Genomic DNA, 21,759 nt, shown 5'->3' with positions numbered 1-21,759 from the left:
AGCATTTTGCATCTGAATTCACCAAGGAGAAAGTCATGGAGGATAATGAGATTAATGTGGGCTACGCTAACATGCTTGGGTAGTTTGCGATTAAAGGGGCAGGGGTGTTGGTTGGTCTCTTGAATGGCATTATGGTGGATAAACCCCCAAGACCTGATGGGATCTGTCCCTAGTTATTGAGAGGGGCAACTAGAAGAGATCACAAAGATTCCTTGTATTTGCAGTTACTCCAGCACTCTGCGTCTTTTTTTGTAAAGCAGCAAAGGCAGTTTATTGTTTCTAATCATTGTATCTTCTGTTGCCATAGGGTGAGTCCTGGTAGAGTAGGGTATAGTCAATGTTGTTCCTTTGTTTAGAAAGGGAAGTAGAGATCATTCAGGAAATTATAAGCCAGTGAGCTTTGTGACAGTGAAAGGCAAACTATTGGAGAGGATTCTTCGGGATAGGATTTATTCGCATTTAGAAGAGAATGGGACAATTAGCGACAGTCAGTATGACTTCGTCCACAGCAGGTCGTGACTAACTAATTTGAGGGAGTTTTTACAGTCGAAGGTTATTGATGAGAGTAGGGCAGTAGATGTTGTCCACTTGCATTTTATGAAGTTACTCATGGTGGGCTGATCCAAAAGATTAAAATGCTTGGGATCCATGGTGACTTCATCGTTTGGATTCAGAAGTACCTTTGTCATAGAAGTCAAAAGGTGGTGGTGGGAAGTGTTATTCTGGCTGGCAGTCACCTGTTGTGTTCCACAAGAACCTGTGCTGGGATCTCTTGTTGTTTGCAATATATATATATATATATATATATATATATATATATACACAAAATGCTGGAGTAACTCAGCAGGTCAGGCAGCATCTCGGGAGAGAAGGAATGGGTGACGTTTCGGGTCGAGACCCTTTTTCAGACCCTTCTACGAAAAAAACCTTCTTCGGGTCTGAAGAAGGGTCTCGACCCGAAACGTCACCCATTCCTTCTCTCCCGAGATGCTGCCTGACCTGCTGAGTTACTCCAGCATTTTGTGAATAAATCGATTTGTACCAGCATCTACAGTTATTTTCTTATACTATATATATATACATATATATATATATATATATATATATATATATATATATATATCTATATATATAAATGACTTGGAGGTAAATATAGATAGTTTGCAAAGGACACACAAAATCGGTGCAGTTGCAGACAATATGGAAGGCTATCAATGGACACGGTGAGACATAAATCAATTACAGATATGTGGAGAATTGGCAGATGGCATTTAATACAAGCAAGTGTGAGATATTGCACTTTGAGAAACTGAATGTGAGGAGAAAGTATACAGTTAATGGCAGGAGCCTTAACAGCGTGGATGTACAGAGGGATCTTGGCATACAAGTCCACAACTCTGTGAAAGTGGCAACACAAGTAAATAGAATGGTATAGAAGGCCGAGGCATTGGTCGAGGCATTGAGTATAGGAGTCAGGTAGTCACATTGCAGCTTTATAAATCTTTGTTTCGGCTGCATTTGGAGTATTGTATGTCGTTACAGTTGTCCAATAAAGGATGGATGTGGAGGCTTTGGAATGGGTGCAGAAGATGTTCACAAAATGCTGCTGTGCTGTATTAGAGGGTATTAGTTATAATGAGGTGTTACACAAACTGTGATTGTTTTCTCTGGAGCACTAGAAGTTCAAGGGGTAATTTGATAGAAGTGTATCAAATTATCAGAGGCATAGAAAGGGTAGACAGTCAAAACCATTTTTCCCCAGGTTCAAAATGTCGAAGACTAGAGAGATAGCTTTAAGGTCAGCAGGTGAAAGTTTAAAGGAGATGAGCAGGACAGGTTTTTTAACACAGACGATGATGGAACTGGACTGTGCCTGGACTGGTGGTGGAGGTAGATACAATAGAGGTTTTTAAGAGGCTTTTAGACAGGCACATGGATATTCTGGGAATGGAGGAATATGGATCACATGCAGACAGAGGCTAGTTTAACTTTGCATCAAGTTCAGCACAGATATTGCGAACGATAGGGCCTTATCCTGTGCTGTACTGTTCCATGTTCTATTTCCTAAATACATTCAACCTTCACCACAGTGGTTGTATCAGCATAATTAGCTCTGTAATTCTGAATAAACTCAATGCAGTCCGCACTTTACATTAATCTTTTCACAAACATCTAATATCCCAATCAATAAGTAAATCAAATAAGTACATGCTGTTTTGGCCCTGAGCTGAATACCGTGAACTCAGTGGTAAGAGTCTGATCTGGTTGCCTTTCAGCATTCTCTGTTTCTTTGTTCTCTTCCATCCCAATTCCCCTTCATGTCTTAAATTTCTGAACCATGCTTCTCCTTCCCTCTTGAGCATTTATAGTGGATTTGCCCACTGTTTTACTTTGAGCTCTGCAATTACCATACACCACTTACAATCCTACTGTCCTGAAGTTATGTTGCACTGTTTGCTCAGTCATTGCCTGATTCTGAAGGCAACTAATTTCTCTCATTACTTCTTTCCTTGAATAAGAGCTCTCAATCTAAAATTGCCTGAGCAACAGCAATCAAGCATTATGACAACCACTTTAAATGATAGACACACATTATGACCCACATTCTCTTTAACTTTTCTCCTTGTGTGTCTCTTATTTGCTCCAACATCACTAAATTCTTTCTCACCAGGCTTCAGAATATGGACTTTTTTTCAATCCTGTAACTAGCACTACTTCCATTCCTTGAATCAAAGATGCTTTTGGATTGACATATCCTCCTTTGCTCTTCTTTTGTAACTAGTGCCATTCATTTCTGCTTATTTAAGGGACAATGTAAGCGCATTGAAAGCAGTTCATAGATTATTTACGAGACCATTACAGAAGTGAGTGGGTTTTATGAAGAAAGGTTGAACAAACTGGGGTTTTATCCAGTGGAATTTATAAAAGTGAGTGATCAACTGAAACATATAAGATTCTGAGGGGTCTTGACAGATTGGATATGGAGAAAGTGTTATATCTTGTTCTTGGATCATTTCACTTTGTTGGAAACTATTTTCTGAAACCTTTCCAAATGATATTTGCTCCTATTTGTTTTAATGAAATTTCTAAATTCATCCTATGGTTTTTCATAATAACAAACTCGAATTTGAGCAATGACTTAATGTAGTTTGCTAAATTACAGAGTATAATAACGACGTTCAAAAGACACACGGACAGGTGCATGGATAGGAAAGGTTTAGAAGGATATGGGCCAAACGTCAGTAAATAGGACACATTCAGATGGGCATGTTGGTGAACATGAACGAGTTTGGCCATAGTGTGGCTCTATGCTTGAACTCATCCTGATTAAAGCCATATTTTCTATCCGGTTTCTGCAATACACCTTTCATCTGTTGACCTGCTGCTTTACAAATTCTCAGTCTCTTTTCCCTCCTCGAATACCATTGGAGTCATCGACTCACTGTTTCATGTAACCGGAACATTCATTCTGTAGCCTGTAATCATTGTCTGCAAGTGTTTGCTCGCTGTTTGCTCAGATGTTGCCTGTACACTCTGGCGTGTGAGGGATTTGAATCATCTTGCTGCCAAGGCTATGATCCTTTCAAAAACACAGTCTCTCAGTCCGCGTGTCCTGGTGCTGTCCACTCCCATGATCGATGGTGCATGCTGATAACCCATGAACCTTGATGGACGCAACCTTCCACCTCATACACGATTCAGATACCATCTTGATCTGTCTTAGTGGAAAGTAGTATAAATTAACTAGACACGTATCTTGTCCCATCACACAAATGTAGAGACTGTTGTCTCTACATTTCATTCAAATTCACGCAATAAAGTGATCGCCTCATCTTTATCATTCTTTTCAGATCTACCCTCTGACGTTGCTGGGGTTTGGCAGTGAGCAGTCGAGCGGTTACATCTGTTGAAATGGGCAATAGGTGGGAAATGCTGCACAAATCCACTGAATTCTGGATTCAACTCAATCATTTTGGGCAATGATGGGGAAACCCCTGCCAAAGTAGGCTTGTAATTGTACAATGTTAATCACACATAAAGGCCAACTGAGTAGAAGTGATTCAGAGCTCTCTAAATCTGCCAGTGAGAGAGAGGAGAGCAGTATTGGACTATCATTGGACTATCCTTAGCTTTACTTTGCACTAAACGCTATTCCCTGCACAGTGTAAATGGCTCGATTGTAAGCATGGGTTGTCTTTCTGCTCACTGGATAGCACGCAACAAAAGCTTTTCACTGCTCCTCGGTACACGTGACTATAAACTAAACTAAGCTGAACTGGGTGTGGGTTGAGAAGGTAATGATGTGATCTTAGCAGCTCCCTTGGCAGATGCTGTAAAGCTTTTGTTTGCAGTGGTTTTATTGGTTCTTTCCTTAACCTACTCTGGAGGGCATTTTGAGAAGATTAATACAAATTGTCTTGCTTTGCTCTACATTTTTGAATCTGCCTACATCCTTGCACCATTTAGCAGGTCCCCTGCACTTGAATATGTACAGTACAGTTTAGTTTATTGTCACATGTATCAAGGAACAGTGAAAACCTTTTGTTGCGTACTATCCAGTCAGCAGAAAGACAATACATGATTTCAATTGATCCATTTACAGTGCATATATACATGATAAGAGAATAATGTTTAGTGCAAGGTAAAGCCAACAAAGTCCGCTCAAGGATAGTCTGAGGGTCACCAAAGAGGTAGATAGTAGTTCAGGATGGCTCTCTGGTTGTATTAGGATGATTCAGTTGCCTGATAACAACTTGGAAGAAACTGTCCCTGAATCTGGTAGTGTGCATTTTCACACTTCTCTACCTTTTGCCTGATGGGACTGGGTAGAAGAGGGAGTGGTCAGGGCGCGACTCGTCCTTGAATACGCTGCTAGCCTTGCCGAGGCAGCGTGAGGTATTAGTGGAGTCAATGGCTTGTGTGACGCTTCCACAATTCGCTGCAATTTCTTGCGGTCTTGGACTATACGGCGTCCCCCAGCTGAGGCACAACCTCAGGACAGCAGCTGCAAGATTTGTACGATGCAAGATGGTGGTGGATTTCCGCAGGCGCAGCCACGTCCTCCCCGACACCGGTGAACATCCAGGGAACGGACATCGGGAGAGTGGACTCTTATAAGTACCTGGGTGTTTACCTTAACAATAAACTTGGCTGGACCGAAAATATCAACGAACTGTACAAAAAGGGCCAGAGCAGACTTTACCTGCTGAGGAGACTCAGGTCCTTTGTAGTGCAGGGGGCACTCCTGAGGACCTTCTACAACACTGTGGTGGCATCAGCCATTTTCTATGGAGTGGTCTGCTGGAGCAGCAGCATCTCAGCAGCAGAGGGGAAGAGACTTGACAAGCTGGTCAGGAAGGCCAGCTCTGTCCTGGGTTGCCCCCTCGACTCAGTACAGGGGGTGGGAGAGAGGAGGATGATGGCAAAGTTAACATCGCTGCTGGACAACGACTCCCACCCCATGCAGGACACTGTCACTGCACTGAGTAGCTCCTTCAGTGACAGACTCCTTCACCCCAAGTGTGTGAAGGAGAGATATCGGAGGTCCTTCCTTCCCGCTGCTGTGAGACTGCACAACCAGCACTGCTCCCAGCAGACCAGTCAACAGACCAGTCAACAGTAACAGTAAAGGAAAAACACAGTAAATGATGACAATTATCCTTATCTTTATTTCTATTTATAATGAATGTCTCTTGCTATCCACTTTGCTGCTGTAACACTGCAAATTTCCCCGATGTGGGACAAATAAAGGAATATATATTATTATTATTATTATTATTATTATTATTATTATTATTATTATTATTCATTTCCAGGATCAGAGTATCACTAGCAACACCAGTATTTATTGCCAAACCCTAGCTGCCTTTGAGAAACTGGCATAAGCTTTCTCCTAGAGCCCTTCTGGTAAAAACACTTCTGAAGTGCTATTGTCAAGGAGCTCCCAGATCTAAACCAGCGATGCCATCGGACTGGTGATATTTTTCAAATTTATAATGGTGTTTTATTAGAAGCGCAAACTACAGGTGTACTGCTCCCATGAATCAATTGTCTTTATTCTTCCTGGTAAGTCGAAAGTATTCCATCAACTTCCTGACTTGTGCCTTGTGAATGATGGAAATACCTTGGAGTGTCAGAAGGTGAGCCTTCACTGCAGGATGTTCAGTTTCTAGCCATGTTACTTATTTGACTTAACCTTTGTTTTGTGGTCAAAAGTGACTCCTAGGATATTGATGATGGCGGATTCAGCAATGACAATGCCACTGAATGCCAATGGGTGGCACGGTGGCGTAGCGGTAGAGCTGTTGCCTTACAGCGCCAGAGACCCAGGTTCGATCCTGACTATGGGTGCTATGTCTAAATCGAGTTTGTACGTTCTCCCCGTGACCTGTGATCTTCGGTTTCCTCCCACACTCCAAAGACGTACGTGTTTGTAGGGTAATTGGCTTGGTATAAATGTAAAACATTGTCCCTTGTGTGTGTAGTGTTAATGTGCGGGGATCTCTGGTCGGCACACACTCGGTGGGCCAAAGGGTCTGTTTGCGCACTGTATTTCTAAACTAAAGTAACCAATGATCAGAGACTTTTACTTGTAGCAGATGGTTATTGCCTGGCTATTCTGTGGTGCAAATGTTAATTGCTACATTAGACCATCTCTGAATGTCAGCTAGATTTTGCTGCATCCCGAACTGCGAATGAACTAGAAAATGTACTTTACAAAATGTACTTTAGAATTTACTTTAAATGTACACTTTTAAAAAATGTACTTTAAAATTAAATTATTAATAATCTTGTCAATATTTCAGAATAGCAGTGTCTTGGGAGACAGTCTATCACACCAGGTAGCTGCAGATAACTTCAAGATCTTAAATATGGAAATGGTTGAGAACTGCAAGAGAAACCTGCTTCAGATCTCATTCTTACTACCGACAGCCTGCACCTTTACCTACAATCCAAACCATAGCCCTGATGCCCAATAAATCTCATCCCAAATAAAGCTGATCCTGCCAGTCACTGCAAAACCAGTCAGTCTGCGGCACGGTGGCGCAGCGGTAGAGTTGCTGCCTTACAGCAAATGCAGCGCCTGAGACTCAGGTTCGATCCTGACTACGGGCGCCGTCTGTACGGAGTTTGTACATTTTCCCCGTGACCTGCGCGGGTTTTCTCCGAGATCTTCGGTTTCCTCCCACACTCCAAAGACATACAGGTTTGTGGGTTAATTGACTGGGTAAAATGTAAAAATTGCCCTTAGTGTGTGTAGGATAGTGTTAATGTGCGTGGATCGCTGGGCTGAGCGGACTCGGTGGGCCGAAGGGCCTGTTTCCGCGCTGTATCTCTAAATCTAAATCTAAAATCTAATCATACCTCCATTAACTGGGATTTTCCAATACAACAAAGCCACCAAATATTTGGGATCACACTGAGCTCCCCACTCTTTGCTCCACACGCCATCAATCGCTCAAAACAATCTTCTATCTCCACTGGTCCAAAGCTGCCATGCCATCGCTGTTAGACACACAATGCTGGAGTAACTCAGCAGGACAGGCAGCGTCTTTGGAGAGAAGGAATGGGTGACATTTTGGGTCGAGTCCCATCTTCTAGATCCGAAGAGTCAGCCATTCCTTCTCTCAAGAGATGCTGCCTGTCCCGCTGAGTTACTCCAGCATTTTGTGTCTATCTTCGTTGTAAACCAGCAGTTCCTTCCTTCACAAGCCATCGTTGTACTTGTATCGCCTTCTGGCAATTAGATGCAGACCACTTTGGAGATCATTCATCCCTGACCACCTGCCCCTTGCCCCTTGCCCCTTGCCCTGACATGTACCTCTACAGTCACCTCTACCTAGTGGAATAGACGACAGACTTGTTCTTATGTGAATGATGCCAGTGCTTGAATGATGCCAAATGTGACATCCAACGTAGCATCGGTAAATAAATTACATTCAGAATCCGTCTGCCTCGTATCTTTCACATCATCAGCAATCCAGGTGACATCAATTCCAACATGGCTTAAAATAACCAAACTGAAGTTAATGAATGGACATTATCAATGTGTTTGCTCTGCCAATTGTTGGAAAACCCAATTGATAAAAGCATCACCAGCAGATATGCTGCCAAATAAAAAAATATATATATCTACACACAAATATATACATACATATATATCATTTATTTATTTAATCTGTCAATATTCTTGTTTCATTATTTCCTTCCACCTTAACTAACATTCTCACTTTTTTCCTACTGTTAAAAATGCTTTCAAGTGGATTGGTGACCTCCTTCAAGTTTTTTTAACCTTCCATAGCTCAAAACATATTAAACCCATGCGGGTGTAATTTACAGTACAGTAGCCACGTTTAAAATCGTGGGTTCCCAAGCAACCATCTCCAGCTCAGATCAATTATAATTTCCTTTCTTAGATAAATTTCAGGCCATTCATTTGGTAACTATTTCCCAATTTATTTGACTTATTCTATATTTTCCAGCAGCTTGCTGTCTTTGATTTTTTTTTTAAAGTAATTTTTGTTTCACTGTCAGCTTTTCCAATAATCTCACAATCATCAAGTGAGCACTTTTGCTAAGATTATCGTGCTTTACAGCATGGCTCCCTGCTGCTGTAATTAGCTTATTTTCCAGTAAATTGCCTGTAACTGTCATTTTGTGTGTGTGATATCCCGAATAATGGTTTTAATTTGATTCTGTTAAAGATTCACTTATTCCTACCATTCTTTCATATAATTTCTCTGTGGCTGAGTGGTACGTACAAATATGTAACACATTTTCAGTGCCACACTGATTAAACAGCTTCATCTTAATATAACTTCAGCAAAGGGGATCTGAAAACTGATATCCTGATGAAGGGGCAGAAGGGAGTATTGAAAACTTACAAAATGTTCTAAATCGCAGTTTCAGTGAACAATAGATAGAGACACACTTCTAGAGGACATGGGTAGGCTTGGAATGGCTCAATGCTTACCACTTGGTGGGAAAAACAAGGAACAATAATATATCAAATTCATCCAACTTCATCCAATGTTCATACATCTGCCAATATGTAATAGAGTCATATCTAGAGTGGGCGCAGTGGTAGAGTTGCTGCCAGAGACCCGGGTTCGATCCTGACTACAGGTACTGTCTGCATGGAGTTTGTAAGTCCTCCCCGTGACCTGCGTGGGTTGACTCCAGGAGCTCCGGTTTCCCCCCACGCTCCAAAGACTGACAGGTTTGTAGGTTAATTGGCTCAGTAAAATTGTACATTGTCCCTAGTGTGTAGGATAGTGTTAGTGTGCAGGGATCGGTGGTCGGCAGGGACTCAGTAGGCCGAAGGGCCTGTTTCCAGGCTGTATCTCTAAACTAAATTAAACAAAAAATATCGACACGTTTCAGGATGAGCTGCACGCTCTCAGGACAAACCCTCTGTACTTTATCACCTTTAGTTAACCCCAAACAGAGAGCAGGAGAAATATTGCTTTGCTGGGAGCTATCTAGGTCACCACGGTGAAAGAACATGCATACACTAGGCAGTTGCCAGGGTGGAGCAGAATATATTGGTTAGCTCTTGTACGTTAGCATCCACTATTGTGTAAGAGGGTTGACTGACACTCCCTTTCAAAGTGACGATTGCATTTCATTTTCCCTGGCCAGGGAGGATTGGCCAGAGGGAACTGTGAGGATTGAAGATTTCCCCAGGTTGCGGGGTGTGTTGAACACCACACATCATCTTGAATTAGAGTCGTACAGTCACACGCAAATAGACTCTTCAGCCAAACTTGTCCATGCCAACCAAGATACTGTACCTCATCTTAGTCCCATTTACCTGCGGTTTGGCCCACTTGCAACCTATTTCATCCATGTGCCTGTCAAAATGTCTTTTAAATGTTATTATCAGACCACTCAACCACCTCCTTTGGCAGCTCACACAATATATTCCACCCTCTGTGTGAAGAGTTGAATTTTAACTGCACAGAAGACTTTTCTGCTTTCAAATTCATGCTGATTCTCTGCAAGATATAAACCCACCCCTGTATTTTTCTCACAGCCAGTAATCTTTCCCCTTCAAGTACTGATCCGATTCTCTATCGAAAGGCATCATTAAATCTCCCTCCAATAACCCCTTGAGCAATGTATTTTACCCAATAACCACTTGCTACATGAAAACATAATTCCGCATATCGCTTTATCTTCTTCTGTCAATCACCTAAAATTTGAGCCATTTTGTTCCCTTTCTATTTTGCACAGAATCCTCATAACTTCAAACATGTCTTCAATCATGTCTCAGGTAAACCATCTCCGCTCTAAGGATGACATCCTCAGCTTCTCCCGCCTTTCCTCAAAGTCTTTCATCCCTGAAGCCATTCTTGCGACTATATTCAGTTCTCTCCCCACACAATGACAACATTCCTTTGGTTTAGATTAGAGATACAGCTCGGAAACAGGCCCCTTGGCCCACTGAGTCCACGCCAACCAGAGATCCCCACACACTAACACTATTCTACACACACACTAGGAACGATTTCCAATTTTACCAAGCCAACTTACAAACTTGTACGTCTTTGGAGTGTGGGAGGAAACCCTGAGCTCCCGGGGAAAACCCACGCAGATCACAGGGAAAATGTACAACCTCCGTACAGACAAGCACCCATAATCTGGATCGAACCCGGGTGTCTAGCACTGTAAGGCATCAACTCTACTGCAGTGCCACTGTGCCGCCCTGTAGGTGATGAGCAAAACTGGAGTCTTAAACACTGAATCTGTTTTACAGGCTCAAAATATCGCTACCTGCACCCATCGCATCATTTTCACCATGGATTACATTCCCCATTAGGATGGCCTTGGGCCTCTATGTTTTTAGCTGAACATAGCTCCACCCAGTTTCTCTCTACTAATTTTCTTCTTCATTGTTGAAGAAACCCCTCTTCACTAGGGTTGAACTTGTGGTCCACCCTTAATAACCTCCCATTCGGTTGCACCACTTTCAATAAATCAAAAGCATAGCCCTGGGCCCCTGCTACGCCTGCATCTTCTTTGGCATCTTCCCAGCATCCCTTGTTACAAATCTACTCTTACACGACTCCTCAACTGTTTCTCGGCTATATTGATATTGGTGCATTGGGGCTCCCTCATGTGCCCATGTCAGAACTTGTCAATTTTAACTTTGCCGTGAACTTCCACCCTGCCCTCAAATTCAATGGGACCATTTCTGACACCTCTCCCCTCTTTCATGATCTCTCCGTCTCCATCTCAGAGGAGATTGGCCACAAATTCAACTCCCGCCGCCACCCCGACTAACCTCCTCCCGTCCGGCCTTTGTAAGACCCCACCCCTTCCTCCCAGTTTTTCTGCCTCTGCCGCAGCTGTTTTGTAGACGAGACCTTCCACTCCACAGCATTAGAGATGTCCTCCGTCTTTAGGGAACGGGAATATCCCCCAGTGTAACTGATGGTGCCCTTACCTGCATCTCTTCCATTTCCCGCACATCTGCTCTCACCGTGTCTTTCCCCCCGGGGATAAGAAGAATGAAGTCCCCATGGTCCTCACTTTTCACCCCACCAGCACTTTGCCCTCGGCACGTCATTCCTCGACGTTTCTGCCGGCTAGAACACGATCCCAGCTCCCATCACATTTCCGCCTCGCCACCCAGTTTCTGCTCTCCACAGGGACCGCCTTCTCTGTGATCGCTAGTCCGCTCACCGGGCACCTTTCCCTGCAATATCTGTCGCTACACCTCCACCCTCACCACCATCCAGGGACCCAAACAGCTTTTCCAGGTCAGGCAGAGATTCGCAGGCACCTCTTCTGACCTTGACTATTGCATTAGGTTTCCACGATGTGACCTCCTCCACATCAGTGATATCAAGCGTAGACTGGGCAACTGTTTTGCCGAGCATCTGCACTACGTCGGCCGTGAATGAATGAATGAATGAATGAATGAATAGGTTTATTGGCCATCACAAAAAGCTGGAGCAACTCAGCGGGTCAGGCAACATCTCAGGAGTGAAGGAATGGGTGACGTTTCGGGTGGAGACCCTTCTGACCCGCTGAGTTACTCCAGCTCTTTTGTGATATCTTCAATTTGTACCAGCATCTGCAGTTATTTTCCTATACAAGTATATTGGCCAAGTATGTGCATATACAAGGAATGTGCCTTGGTGCTCCGCTCACAAATGACAATACAAACATACAGTTAACAATTAAGAATAAAGAAACACATCAAAACAATAAGGATACAACATTACGGTCTACGCATGCGGGTGAAAATAAACCAGAGCAAAAAAGAGACTACAGACTTTGGTTATTGAGTAGAACTGCTACTCATGGAAGTAGCCCTCTCTCTACAATTTCCCCCTCCATTCCCAAACTGACCTGTTTGTCCTAGGCCTCCTCCACGGGCAGGGTGAGGCTACATGCAAACTTGAGGAACATCATTTCATATACTACTTTGGTAGTCTGCAACCCGATGGCATGAACATTGAATTCCCTAATTTCAGTTAACCTGCGCCTCCTTGTCCATCTATCCACCCGGACCCTCCCACACATATCTTTCTATTGCACAGCATCCCACTCCCTCTCACACTACTTCTTCTCCACCCTCTTCATCTGCCCATTGCCCACATATCTTCCCATCAGATCCCAACCCTCATTATTCCCATCTGCCCACCCCACCTCTATTACTTGGTCCCATACCACCTTCCTATCCCACCAGATTCCAGCCCCCGGTCACCTCCGCAAATTACATCCCAGTCTCTGTTATTTTCTCCATCCCTCTATCCCCCACCATCAATCCACTCCTCCTGAGGATGCTGAAAGATTGGTGCACCATCGAGGCTAACCCTGACCTTCCCATCCATGCTGACTTGACCAACCTGCCCAACATGCGCCTGAACTCCCGCAAACCCTTCTGGTCTTCAGCCAAATCCCTGACCCCAAGACTGAGTGGTGCAGAGCCTGGAAAGATGCCAACACCAACAACGGAGAGGTTATCATAAACCCCACAGTGAAACCACCGGGATTTGACCTCCATCGCAAGCAGTGGCTAACCCTGAACAGGATCCGTACCCTCCATGCAAGAACAGCCCATCACCTGCACAAGTGGGGGATGACAGACAGACAGCCCTGCTTGCGACTGCTGATATCCAGACCAGACCATCCCACACATGGTGAATGACTGCTCACTGAAGCTTTTCCCTGGTGGCATCAAGGTCATCCACCCAGCAACTGATGCTGCCCTGACCTGGATGTCTACCCTTGGCCTACAACTTTAGGCTGTGCATGCCATATGCAAGAGAGAAAAAAATCCACTCCTCACCTGGATCCACCTATCCTGTGCCAGTTCTTGCCTCTTGCATCCATAATTCTATATGCGGGCTAATTAGTGTTTTGCATAATTATAGCAAGACTTCCCAATTTCATTTCCCAATCCTTAGAAATAAAAGCCAGCATTCCATTTTGTCTTGACAAATTAGCTGCTCCACCTTTACACTACCTTTCTGTGTTTCATTTTTGACCGCCCGTCAATCCCAATGTGCCACAGATTTCCTCGGTGTGGATTCCTACATGTCGGCGAGTCCAAGCAAAGACTGGGCAATCGTTTTGCTGAACACCTGCGCTCAGTCTGCTCAGGCCTACGCGATCTCCCGGTGGCCAAACATTTTAACTCCCTGTAGATAACCCTTCCAATTCCCATACTGACCTTTGTATCCTGGGCATCCTCCACAGTCAAGAGTGAGGCCCAATGCAAATTGCAGGAACAGCACCCCATATTTCACTTGTGCAGCTAACATCCCAGTGGCATGAATACTGATTTCTCTAATTTCAAGTAACGCTTGCATTCCCTCTTTCTCCATCACTCCCCCACCCTAGTCGACCTGCTAGGATCACTGTTCGTATCCCTTAGTTATCCCCTCTTCCACAGCCAGCAATGGACCATTGTGGGCTCCATCTTTCTTTGGTCATCGGTGCCGGCTCTGATTTGTTCTGTGCCTTTTCATACCTCTAGTTTCCCTCTCCCCTGATTCTCAGTCTGAAGAAGGGACTCAACCTGAAACGTCAACTATTCATTTCTCCAGAGATGCTGCCTGACCCGGTGAGTTACTCCGGCATTTTGTGTCTATCCTCTGCTTACGCCAGTGATTTAACTCCAACACCATTGCTTCGTGTGAAGTAATCTTTCAATCTTTCAATCTCAGTTTCATGAAACGTTTGGTGATTTTTGATGTGGCATTCATGCTACAGTTTCTTAGAAATATGATTTCTGAGCACTAAATGTTAATGGTATTTCTGCCCCAAATTCTTGTTTCAAAAATTCCATAAATGAATCAATGAAATGATTTGACTTTTAACCTTAAATTTTCAACATCAAATTGGAAGAAGTTACTTGAGCTTTAAGTACCCAAAGGTGAACTTTACCAAAAGTATGGTGTTACCATACTTACAGTAATATGTGCTGAGTCCCTGACTCACTGGACCCACATCAATTTGCATACAGGGCAAATAGATCTACAGAGGACGCCATCTCTCTGGCTCTTCACACTGTCCTGACTCACCTAGAGAGACAGGGCACGTACGTGAGGATGCTATTCATAGACTATAGCTCCGCCTTCAACACGGTCATCCCCACCAAGCTCATCACCAAACTCCACCAGCTAGGCCTTAGCTCGTCATTATGTGACTGGATCCTGGACTTCCTGCTGGAACGACCGCAGGCAGTGAGAATGGGCCCGCACCTGTCCTCCACTATCACCCTGAGTACCGGCACACCACAGGGCTGTGTTCTGAGCCCCTCTTCACACACGACTGTGTTCCTGCATTCGACACCAACACCATTGTCAAGTTTGCAGATGACACAACGGTGATCGGGCTGATCACCAACGGGGATGAAACAAACTATAGAGCGGAGGTGCAGAACCTGGCGGACTGGTGCTCGGATAACAACCTGTCCCTAAATACCACCAAGACCAAGGAGCTGATCATCAACTTCCGTAGGTCACATAACGGGGAATATGCCCCGATCTCTATCAACGGGGTCAGTGTGGAGAGAGTGTCCAGCTTCAAGTTTCTGGGCACTCACATTTCGGAGGACCTAACATGGTCCAATAACACTGCTGCGCTGGTCAAGAAGGCACAACAAAGACTGTTCTACTTAAGAACACTGAAAAAGTCTGGTCTACCCCAACAGCTGCTGACGACCTTCTACCGCTGCACCATAGAGAGCATCCTAACGCATGGAATCCCTGTGTGGTACCTCAGCTGCACGGAGGCAGAAAGGAAAGCTCTACAGCGGGTAGTCCATAGAGCTCAGAGGGCCATCGGAACACAGCTACCAGACTTGGAGGGCATCTACAACACACGATGCCTCAGAAAAGCCACCAGCATCCACAAAGACTCTTCACACCCCTGCAACAGTCTGTTCGAACTCCTTCCATCGGGCAGACGATACAAGGCCTTCTATGCCCGCACCTCCAGACTCAGGAACAGCTTCATCCCCAGGGCCATAGTTGCTATGAACCGGTCCTGCTGAGCCGGATGGCCACAACGCATAGATCAACTTGCACTTTACCCTGTCCAAAACTGTTACAACTGTTCGTTTCGTTGGGTTGCTGCTGTCTAAATTACCTAAATTATTGCATCGTATGGGAGGCGCATTCCCAATCTCGTTGTACCCCTGGGTACAATGACAATAAAGATATATTGTATTGTATTGTATTGTATTGTATTGTACAGGTTGAAGAGTACATGTTATTTTTGTTTTGTCAGAGAATGTGCATTAAGAACAAAGTCGATAACTTACACATTTATTTTGCTTTACAATGAGTAGGCAAGGGTACTATTGCTTCAGAACCAAGTCCTAAAAGGGCTTGCCCCCGCCCTATATCAAAAATCTTCTAACCCACCACTCTATCTCCAGGTCCCTCAGGTCGGCCAATTTGGGGCTACTCACTATCCCGCGGTCTAGGCTTAAGCTCAGGGGTGACCGTGCTTTTGCGGTTGCAGCTCCGAGACTGTGGAACAGCATCCCTCTCCCCATCAGAACTGCCCCCTCCATCAACTCCTTTAAGTCCAGGCTTAAAACCTATTTCTACTCCCTAGCGTTTGAGGCCCTCTGAGGGGGCGCTGTGAACTGTTTATGTATGTGCTGTTATGTTTGTGTTTGTGCCATTGTATGTTCGTTTCTTAGTACCTGAACTGATGTACAGCACTTTGGTCAACGTGGGTTGTTTTTAAATGTGCTATACAAATAAAATTGACTTAACTTGAAATGTGAAAGCAATACATGACTAGTTCAATGAATTGCTGAACTCAACCAATAAATTGGGTTTGTAACAAACTAGCCACATCTGCAACTTTGCCTGGAAGACCCTGCCTGTTGGCAATGAAGCAGGACACGTTTGTTTGCATATTTGGAATGGGAAGTGATTGGCAACTGCAAACGTACACGGCAATCCATATTGCAACCGTTTCACGGTGTCACATACCTGAAGACGCCTTTGTTGTTGGTGATGCGCTCGGCTGCACAGTACGGTGCAGCAATCTCCAGTGCAACAATCTCCACCTTCTTCGTGCTGTTTCCACGGGAGGTAGTGATAAAGCACTCCCATTCACCTGAAGCGGCTACATCAATGTTCGACAGGATCAGCTCACTTTATATACAAAACAAAAAGAGATACCATGATGATTTTGTCATTTGGAGACATTAGGGTGATTCTGACAATCAAGACAGCTTGTACCTTTTCAGAAAGTACTCTGACGATGAGGACTTAATTTACCAGCTTCGAAGCTTATAAAATCTGCATGCTATCAATCATGCACATCAAACATTTCCTGTGGCTTACCAATTGATAGCGAATAGGTAAGATTAGAAACTGCCCGGGCCGATTGACCATCGTGTTATTTATAATTAGTTGCGTGAATTGTCGACCATATTTTGTATTTTTATTCTGAAGAGATACCAATGAAAATGATAACGTTTTGAAAAGCAGCAATGTGTAAACTAAAGGGCTGCGTTAAACCAGAATTTACAAGTTTAAACTTTCTTAACAGCTATGTGCAGATCCAGCAATCAATATGGCTGTTATTTCACTCAAGATAGAATATGAGCCATGAAATGGATTTATGGTTACATAATCGTTTCAAAATGTTTCACATAGACTTAGCAGAAAATAAGCAATGATTTAAGATCACACAGGATAATACAGTGTCATACAATACATTTATTATTCACGGCATCATATAGAATACAGAAAGTCCTTGAATTCCTCCTTCAGTTTCCTTCTCTATCACATGATCTGAGCTCTTCTTTGTTTTACTACTTTCTTGATTGCATGATCCCCCAACAATAGCATTAAATTTTTTTAAGCGCCTTTAACTTTGTAAAATAATTAAAGATGCTTCACGACATCAATTACTAAACATACTGGGCAAAGTTCAGTTTCAAATCTAGGTTGTAAGTGACATTCTAATCGAGGAGAGAAAGTGAAGACGTTTATGGTGGGAATTCTTGAGTTCAGGCTTAGGCAGTTGAAGGCAAAGTAACCGGAAGATAAGGAGAAAAAGAATGAGGATTTTAATCATTCATGGTTGCTGGCTTAGAACAGAGTAGTTTAGCTCGGAGAAGCTGAACATGGAGGTCTGGCAAGAATAAACTACTCCTGAAGCAGGGCAGATGATAAACTCTCCCCTATTAAAATGAAAGATCCTCATAATTTCTCACCGTTACCACTGCGAATGAAGGAAAAGCTCAGAAAAAAAAACGACAAAATGATTATAGGAAAAATAACTGCAGATGCTGGTTTAAATCGAAGGCAGACACAAAATGCTGGAGTAACTCAGCGGGCCAGGCAGCATCTCTGGAGAGAAGGAATGGGTGACGTTTCGGGTCGAGACCCTTCTTCACTCTAAAGAAGGGTCTCGACCCGAAACGTCACCCCTTCCTTCACTCCAGAGATGCTGCCTGACCCGCTGAGTTACTCCAGCATTTTGTGTCTACCTACAAAATGATTATATGTCATTTTAAATAGCTTGCTTTCCAAGAGTTTAATTTTTGTTGATATTTGTTCCTTTTTTTAAAAAAAAGGCAATCATAACAGATGCAATAATTATCATTTAGTACTTTTCAAACTTAATAAAAACCTGCAGCATCACATTACTTTGTGCTAAATGGTTCAATGAAAACTGGAAATATCCAGGGGGCACATGCAATCCGCCCACATAATAATTCTTTCACACAGCTGAGTGTTCATAACTTTCATGCAAACACCACTCTTCTCAGTTCCATGATAATCACATTGCTCAACAGTATCAGTTTTTTTCATGACCTTCCAATTAAATGAAAAAAAAACCACTATTTTTTATACAAGAGCCACTGTCACAATTCTGGCTCTCTTTCCCTCTCTCAGGCCACATCATTCATGATCAGCACTAAAATGGGTGATGATAGACACACATTCTTATGAGTCTGAAGCCATAGATTTAAGTGTGGCCTGAATGGAAGCAGCATGATAACATTAATGATAAGACAATAAATTCAGTTATTTCACCCCAAAGGCTTTCTTGACAAAGGTAGGCCAGAAACGGTACCTGCTCTTCCATCTTCTCAAACTAGTTGCAGCCTTAAAAGACTCACGTACATCAAGCATTCTTCAATGTGGCATCAGCTGTCACAAAGCTTTCCCTTGAGCAGAGCCATGCCCAAGATCACCTTCATCACTGAATCTTCCCCTGAACACCAAGAAAGCACTTCTCTCTATAAATCGTGGATGCAAGCGAGGAGAACTAACTAGGTACACTGGACATCAAGCAACATTAATGCCATTAATGACACAATGTGGTAAATCTTTCTGAGTTGGGACCATCATTTGGAACGACCACCCATGACTTGAAGCAAAGTCCTGAGACCATGTCCTGAAATCCCCCTCACAATCTTGAATTGAATTTCTTTATTTGTCATTCAAAACATGTTTGAACGAAATTTGATTACCATACAGTCACAACAATGAAAAAGCAACAAAAACACACAACTACATAATTCAACACAAACATCCATCACAGTGACTCTGCTCCAGGCATCTGCACACTGTGATGGAAGGTAAAAAAGAAAGTCTTATTTCTTTCTTGCTTCTTCACCCGCGGTCAGGCAGTCAAAACTGCCGCATTGAGGCGATCGAGATTCCCGACTCTGAAACCCCCGCTGGGCGATTGAAGATCCCAAGGCCGCCAGCGATTTAAACTGCGCCTGACGATGAAATGTTCCGCAAACGGGCCGACCCATGGCCCACGATTCTGGGCGGATGAAGATGACGTTGCTGGAGTCCCCGAAAATCGGTCGCCAACCAGGGACCTGCGAGCTCCCGATGTCACAGTCCACAGGCCCCACGGCCAAAGCCTCTGAAGCCTCCAAAGTCAGCCAGCTCCGCGATGGTAAGTAAGTCCACGGGCTCTGCGACCAGAGCCCTCAAGGTCGATTCCAGCTCCCTGATGCTAGGCCGCAGCACGAATGGAGATGTCACCCAGAAAAAGGTTGTATCTCCGTTGAAGAAAGAGATTTTTTTAAGTTTCACCCCCCCCTCACCCCCCCTTCCCCCCTCATAATACACAACTAAAAGTAAACTATAACATACATCTAATATTAAAAATAAGACAAGAAGGAACACGAGTCAAAGCTGGCTTGAGGTCAATGCCAGTGAAGCTTTTCCAATCCTATCCTATATTTCCAATTTCAATCTTATGCATCTCAGAGAGCTTGAGTCATTATAAAAAAATCAGGAAAATTATGGAAATAATTTTAAAAATAATAGTTCAGGGATTGTTGCTGGACTCAGTCTTGTGATAAAGAAGAGTGAAGGATGAAGATGAATTTTCACAGCAGATTTGCATTGTGTGTGAAACTATACATAGTACCGAAGGATGGCTGCTTGCACATTGAGCATTGCACCTCACTCGTAAATAAATCTGCTTCATTTGACTTTGCCTTGGTCCAAACAAATATTTCTTGTGGCAGGTCACGTTTTGGACTTGTTCATACTTCCTCCTCTTTGATCAACTTCAAGTGAGTATTCTGTATAACCTTGACCAGGCACACTGTCTCTCTGCCTTCCCTGTAGATTCATGCAGCAAAATCTTCACTTTGGTCTGCAGTAATGCAAATGACACTCACAACGTTTGTGGCATGTAATGAACTATTTCTCCTTTCAGCTGCTGCTCTAAGGATTCTGAAGGGAATCATTAGTTAGAGCTGAAGAAAATAACACTTGTTTCTGTTCGCTACCCATTCAAACATGGCTAGAAATTAAATACGTGCTGGAAATGTTCAGCAAGTCAAGAAACATCTGTGGAGAGAGGAACAGTTAAGGAGTCAGATTGTATTGATGGCAAGAGTCAGTTATGCAAAGAAGTGTGCACTGGAACGTGTGTTTCTGCATTCCTTCCTTCGATTCCCTTATCATGTATCTGTACACTGTGAAAGGCTCAATTGTAATCAGGTATTGTCTTTCCACGCAACAACAGCTTTTTACTGTACCTCGATACACGTGACAATAAACTAAACCAAACAATACTAAACTGAAGATAGAACACAAAAAGCTGGAGGAACTCAGCAGGGCAGGCAACATCTCTGGAGAGAAGGAATGGTGACGTTTTGGGTCAATACCCTTCTTCAGACTGGTTAGGGATAAGGGAAACGAGAGATATAGACGATGATGTAGAGAAATAAAGAACAATGAATGAAAGATATGCAAAAAAAGTAACGATGATAAAGGAAACAGGCCATTGTTAGGTGTTTGTTGGGTGAAAACGAGAAGTTGGTGTGACTTGGTTGGGGGAGGGAGAGAGTGAGAGGGTATACCAAGACTACCCGAAGTTAGAAAAATCAATATTCATACCACTGGGCTGTAAGCTGCCCAAGCAAAAAATGAGATGCTGTTCCTCCAATTTGCATTTAGCCTCAGTCTGACAATGGAGGAGACCTAGAACAGAAAGTTCTATGTGGAAATGGGAAGGAGAATTAAAGTGTTTTGCAAGCAGGAGATCAGGTAGGTTCAGGCGGACTGAGCAAAAAATTTCAGTGAAACGATCGCCCAGTCCTCGTCTGCACCCTGAGACTCATGGTGTTTCTACGAAGAACTCAACAATCACCTCTGGCTCCTCAGCTTCAGATGGCCATTGTGCCATATTTGGTGTAGACTCACTCACTCACTCGACTGGGGTTGCCAAATGCATGGAAAAGTGAGTGCAATGGAGTGATGGACACAAAATGCTGGAGTAACTCAAAGGGCGGGACAGCATCTTTGCATAGAAAGAATGGGTGACGTTTAAGGTCGAGATCCTTCTTCAGACTGAGAGTCAGGGGAGAGGGAGACACAGAGATAAAGAATGTAAGGTGTGAAAACAAGGCATCAAATGGGACAAAGACCAAAGGAAAATGTAGAATAGATCAGTGTTAGCTAGGGGAAGATGACAACGATAAAAATCTATTCAAGGGAACAGTCAGACTGTTCCGAGAACTAGGATGGGGGAGGGATGGAGAGAGAAGGAAATAAAGGGTTACTTGAAGTTAGAGAGGTATATACTCATACCGCTGGGTTGTAAGCTGCCCTAGTGAAATATGAGGTGCTGTTCCTCCAATTTGCGTTGGGCCTCACTCTGATAATGGAGGAGGCCCAGGACAGAAAGGTCAGTGTGGGAATGGGAGGGGGAGTTAAAGTGTTTAGCAACCAGAAGATAGAGTGACATTTTTTAAAAGGTTATTTTAATTAATATTCATATTATTAT

General features: G+C 43.5%; 1 protein-coding gene across 1 annotated transcript in view; it reads right to left on the bottom strand.

The window, feature by feature from the left end:
• The window catches only part of adgra1b (adhesion G protein-coupled receptor A1b), a 565,267-nt gene that overhangs the window by 271,879 nt on the left and 271,629 nt on the right, over positions 1–21,759 (bottom strand). Inside the window, exon 8 of the mRNA XM_078413700.1 lies at positions 16,470–16,634. Coding sequence (XP_078269826.1) covers positions 16,470–16,634 — 165 coding nt within the window. The remainder of the gene's footprint in view (positions 1–16,469; positions 16,635–21,759) is intronic.

This window comes from Rhinoraja longicauda, chromosome 16 (assembly GCF_053455715.1).
Source record: "Rhinoraja longicauda isolate Sanriku21f chromosome 16, sRhiLon1.1, whole genome shotgun sequence".
In the NCBI taxonomy this organism is placed as follows: domain Eukaryota; kingdom Metazoa; phylum Chordata; class Chondrichthyes; order Rajiformes; family Arhynchobatidae; genus Rhinoraja; species Rhinoraja longicauda.
Note: the sequence above shows the minus strand (reverse complement) of the source record. Positions and strands in the feature narration are given on the sequence as shown.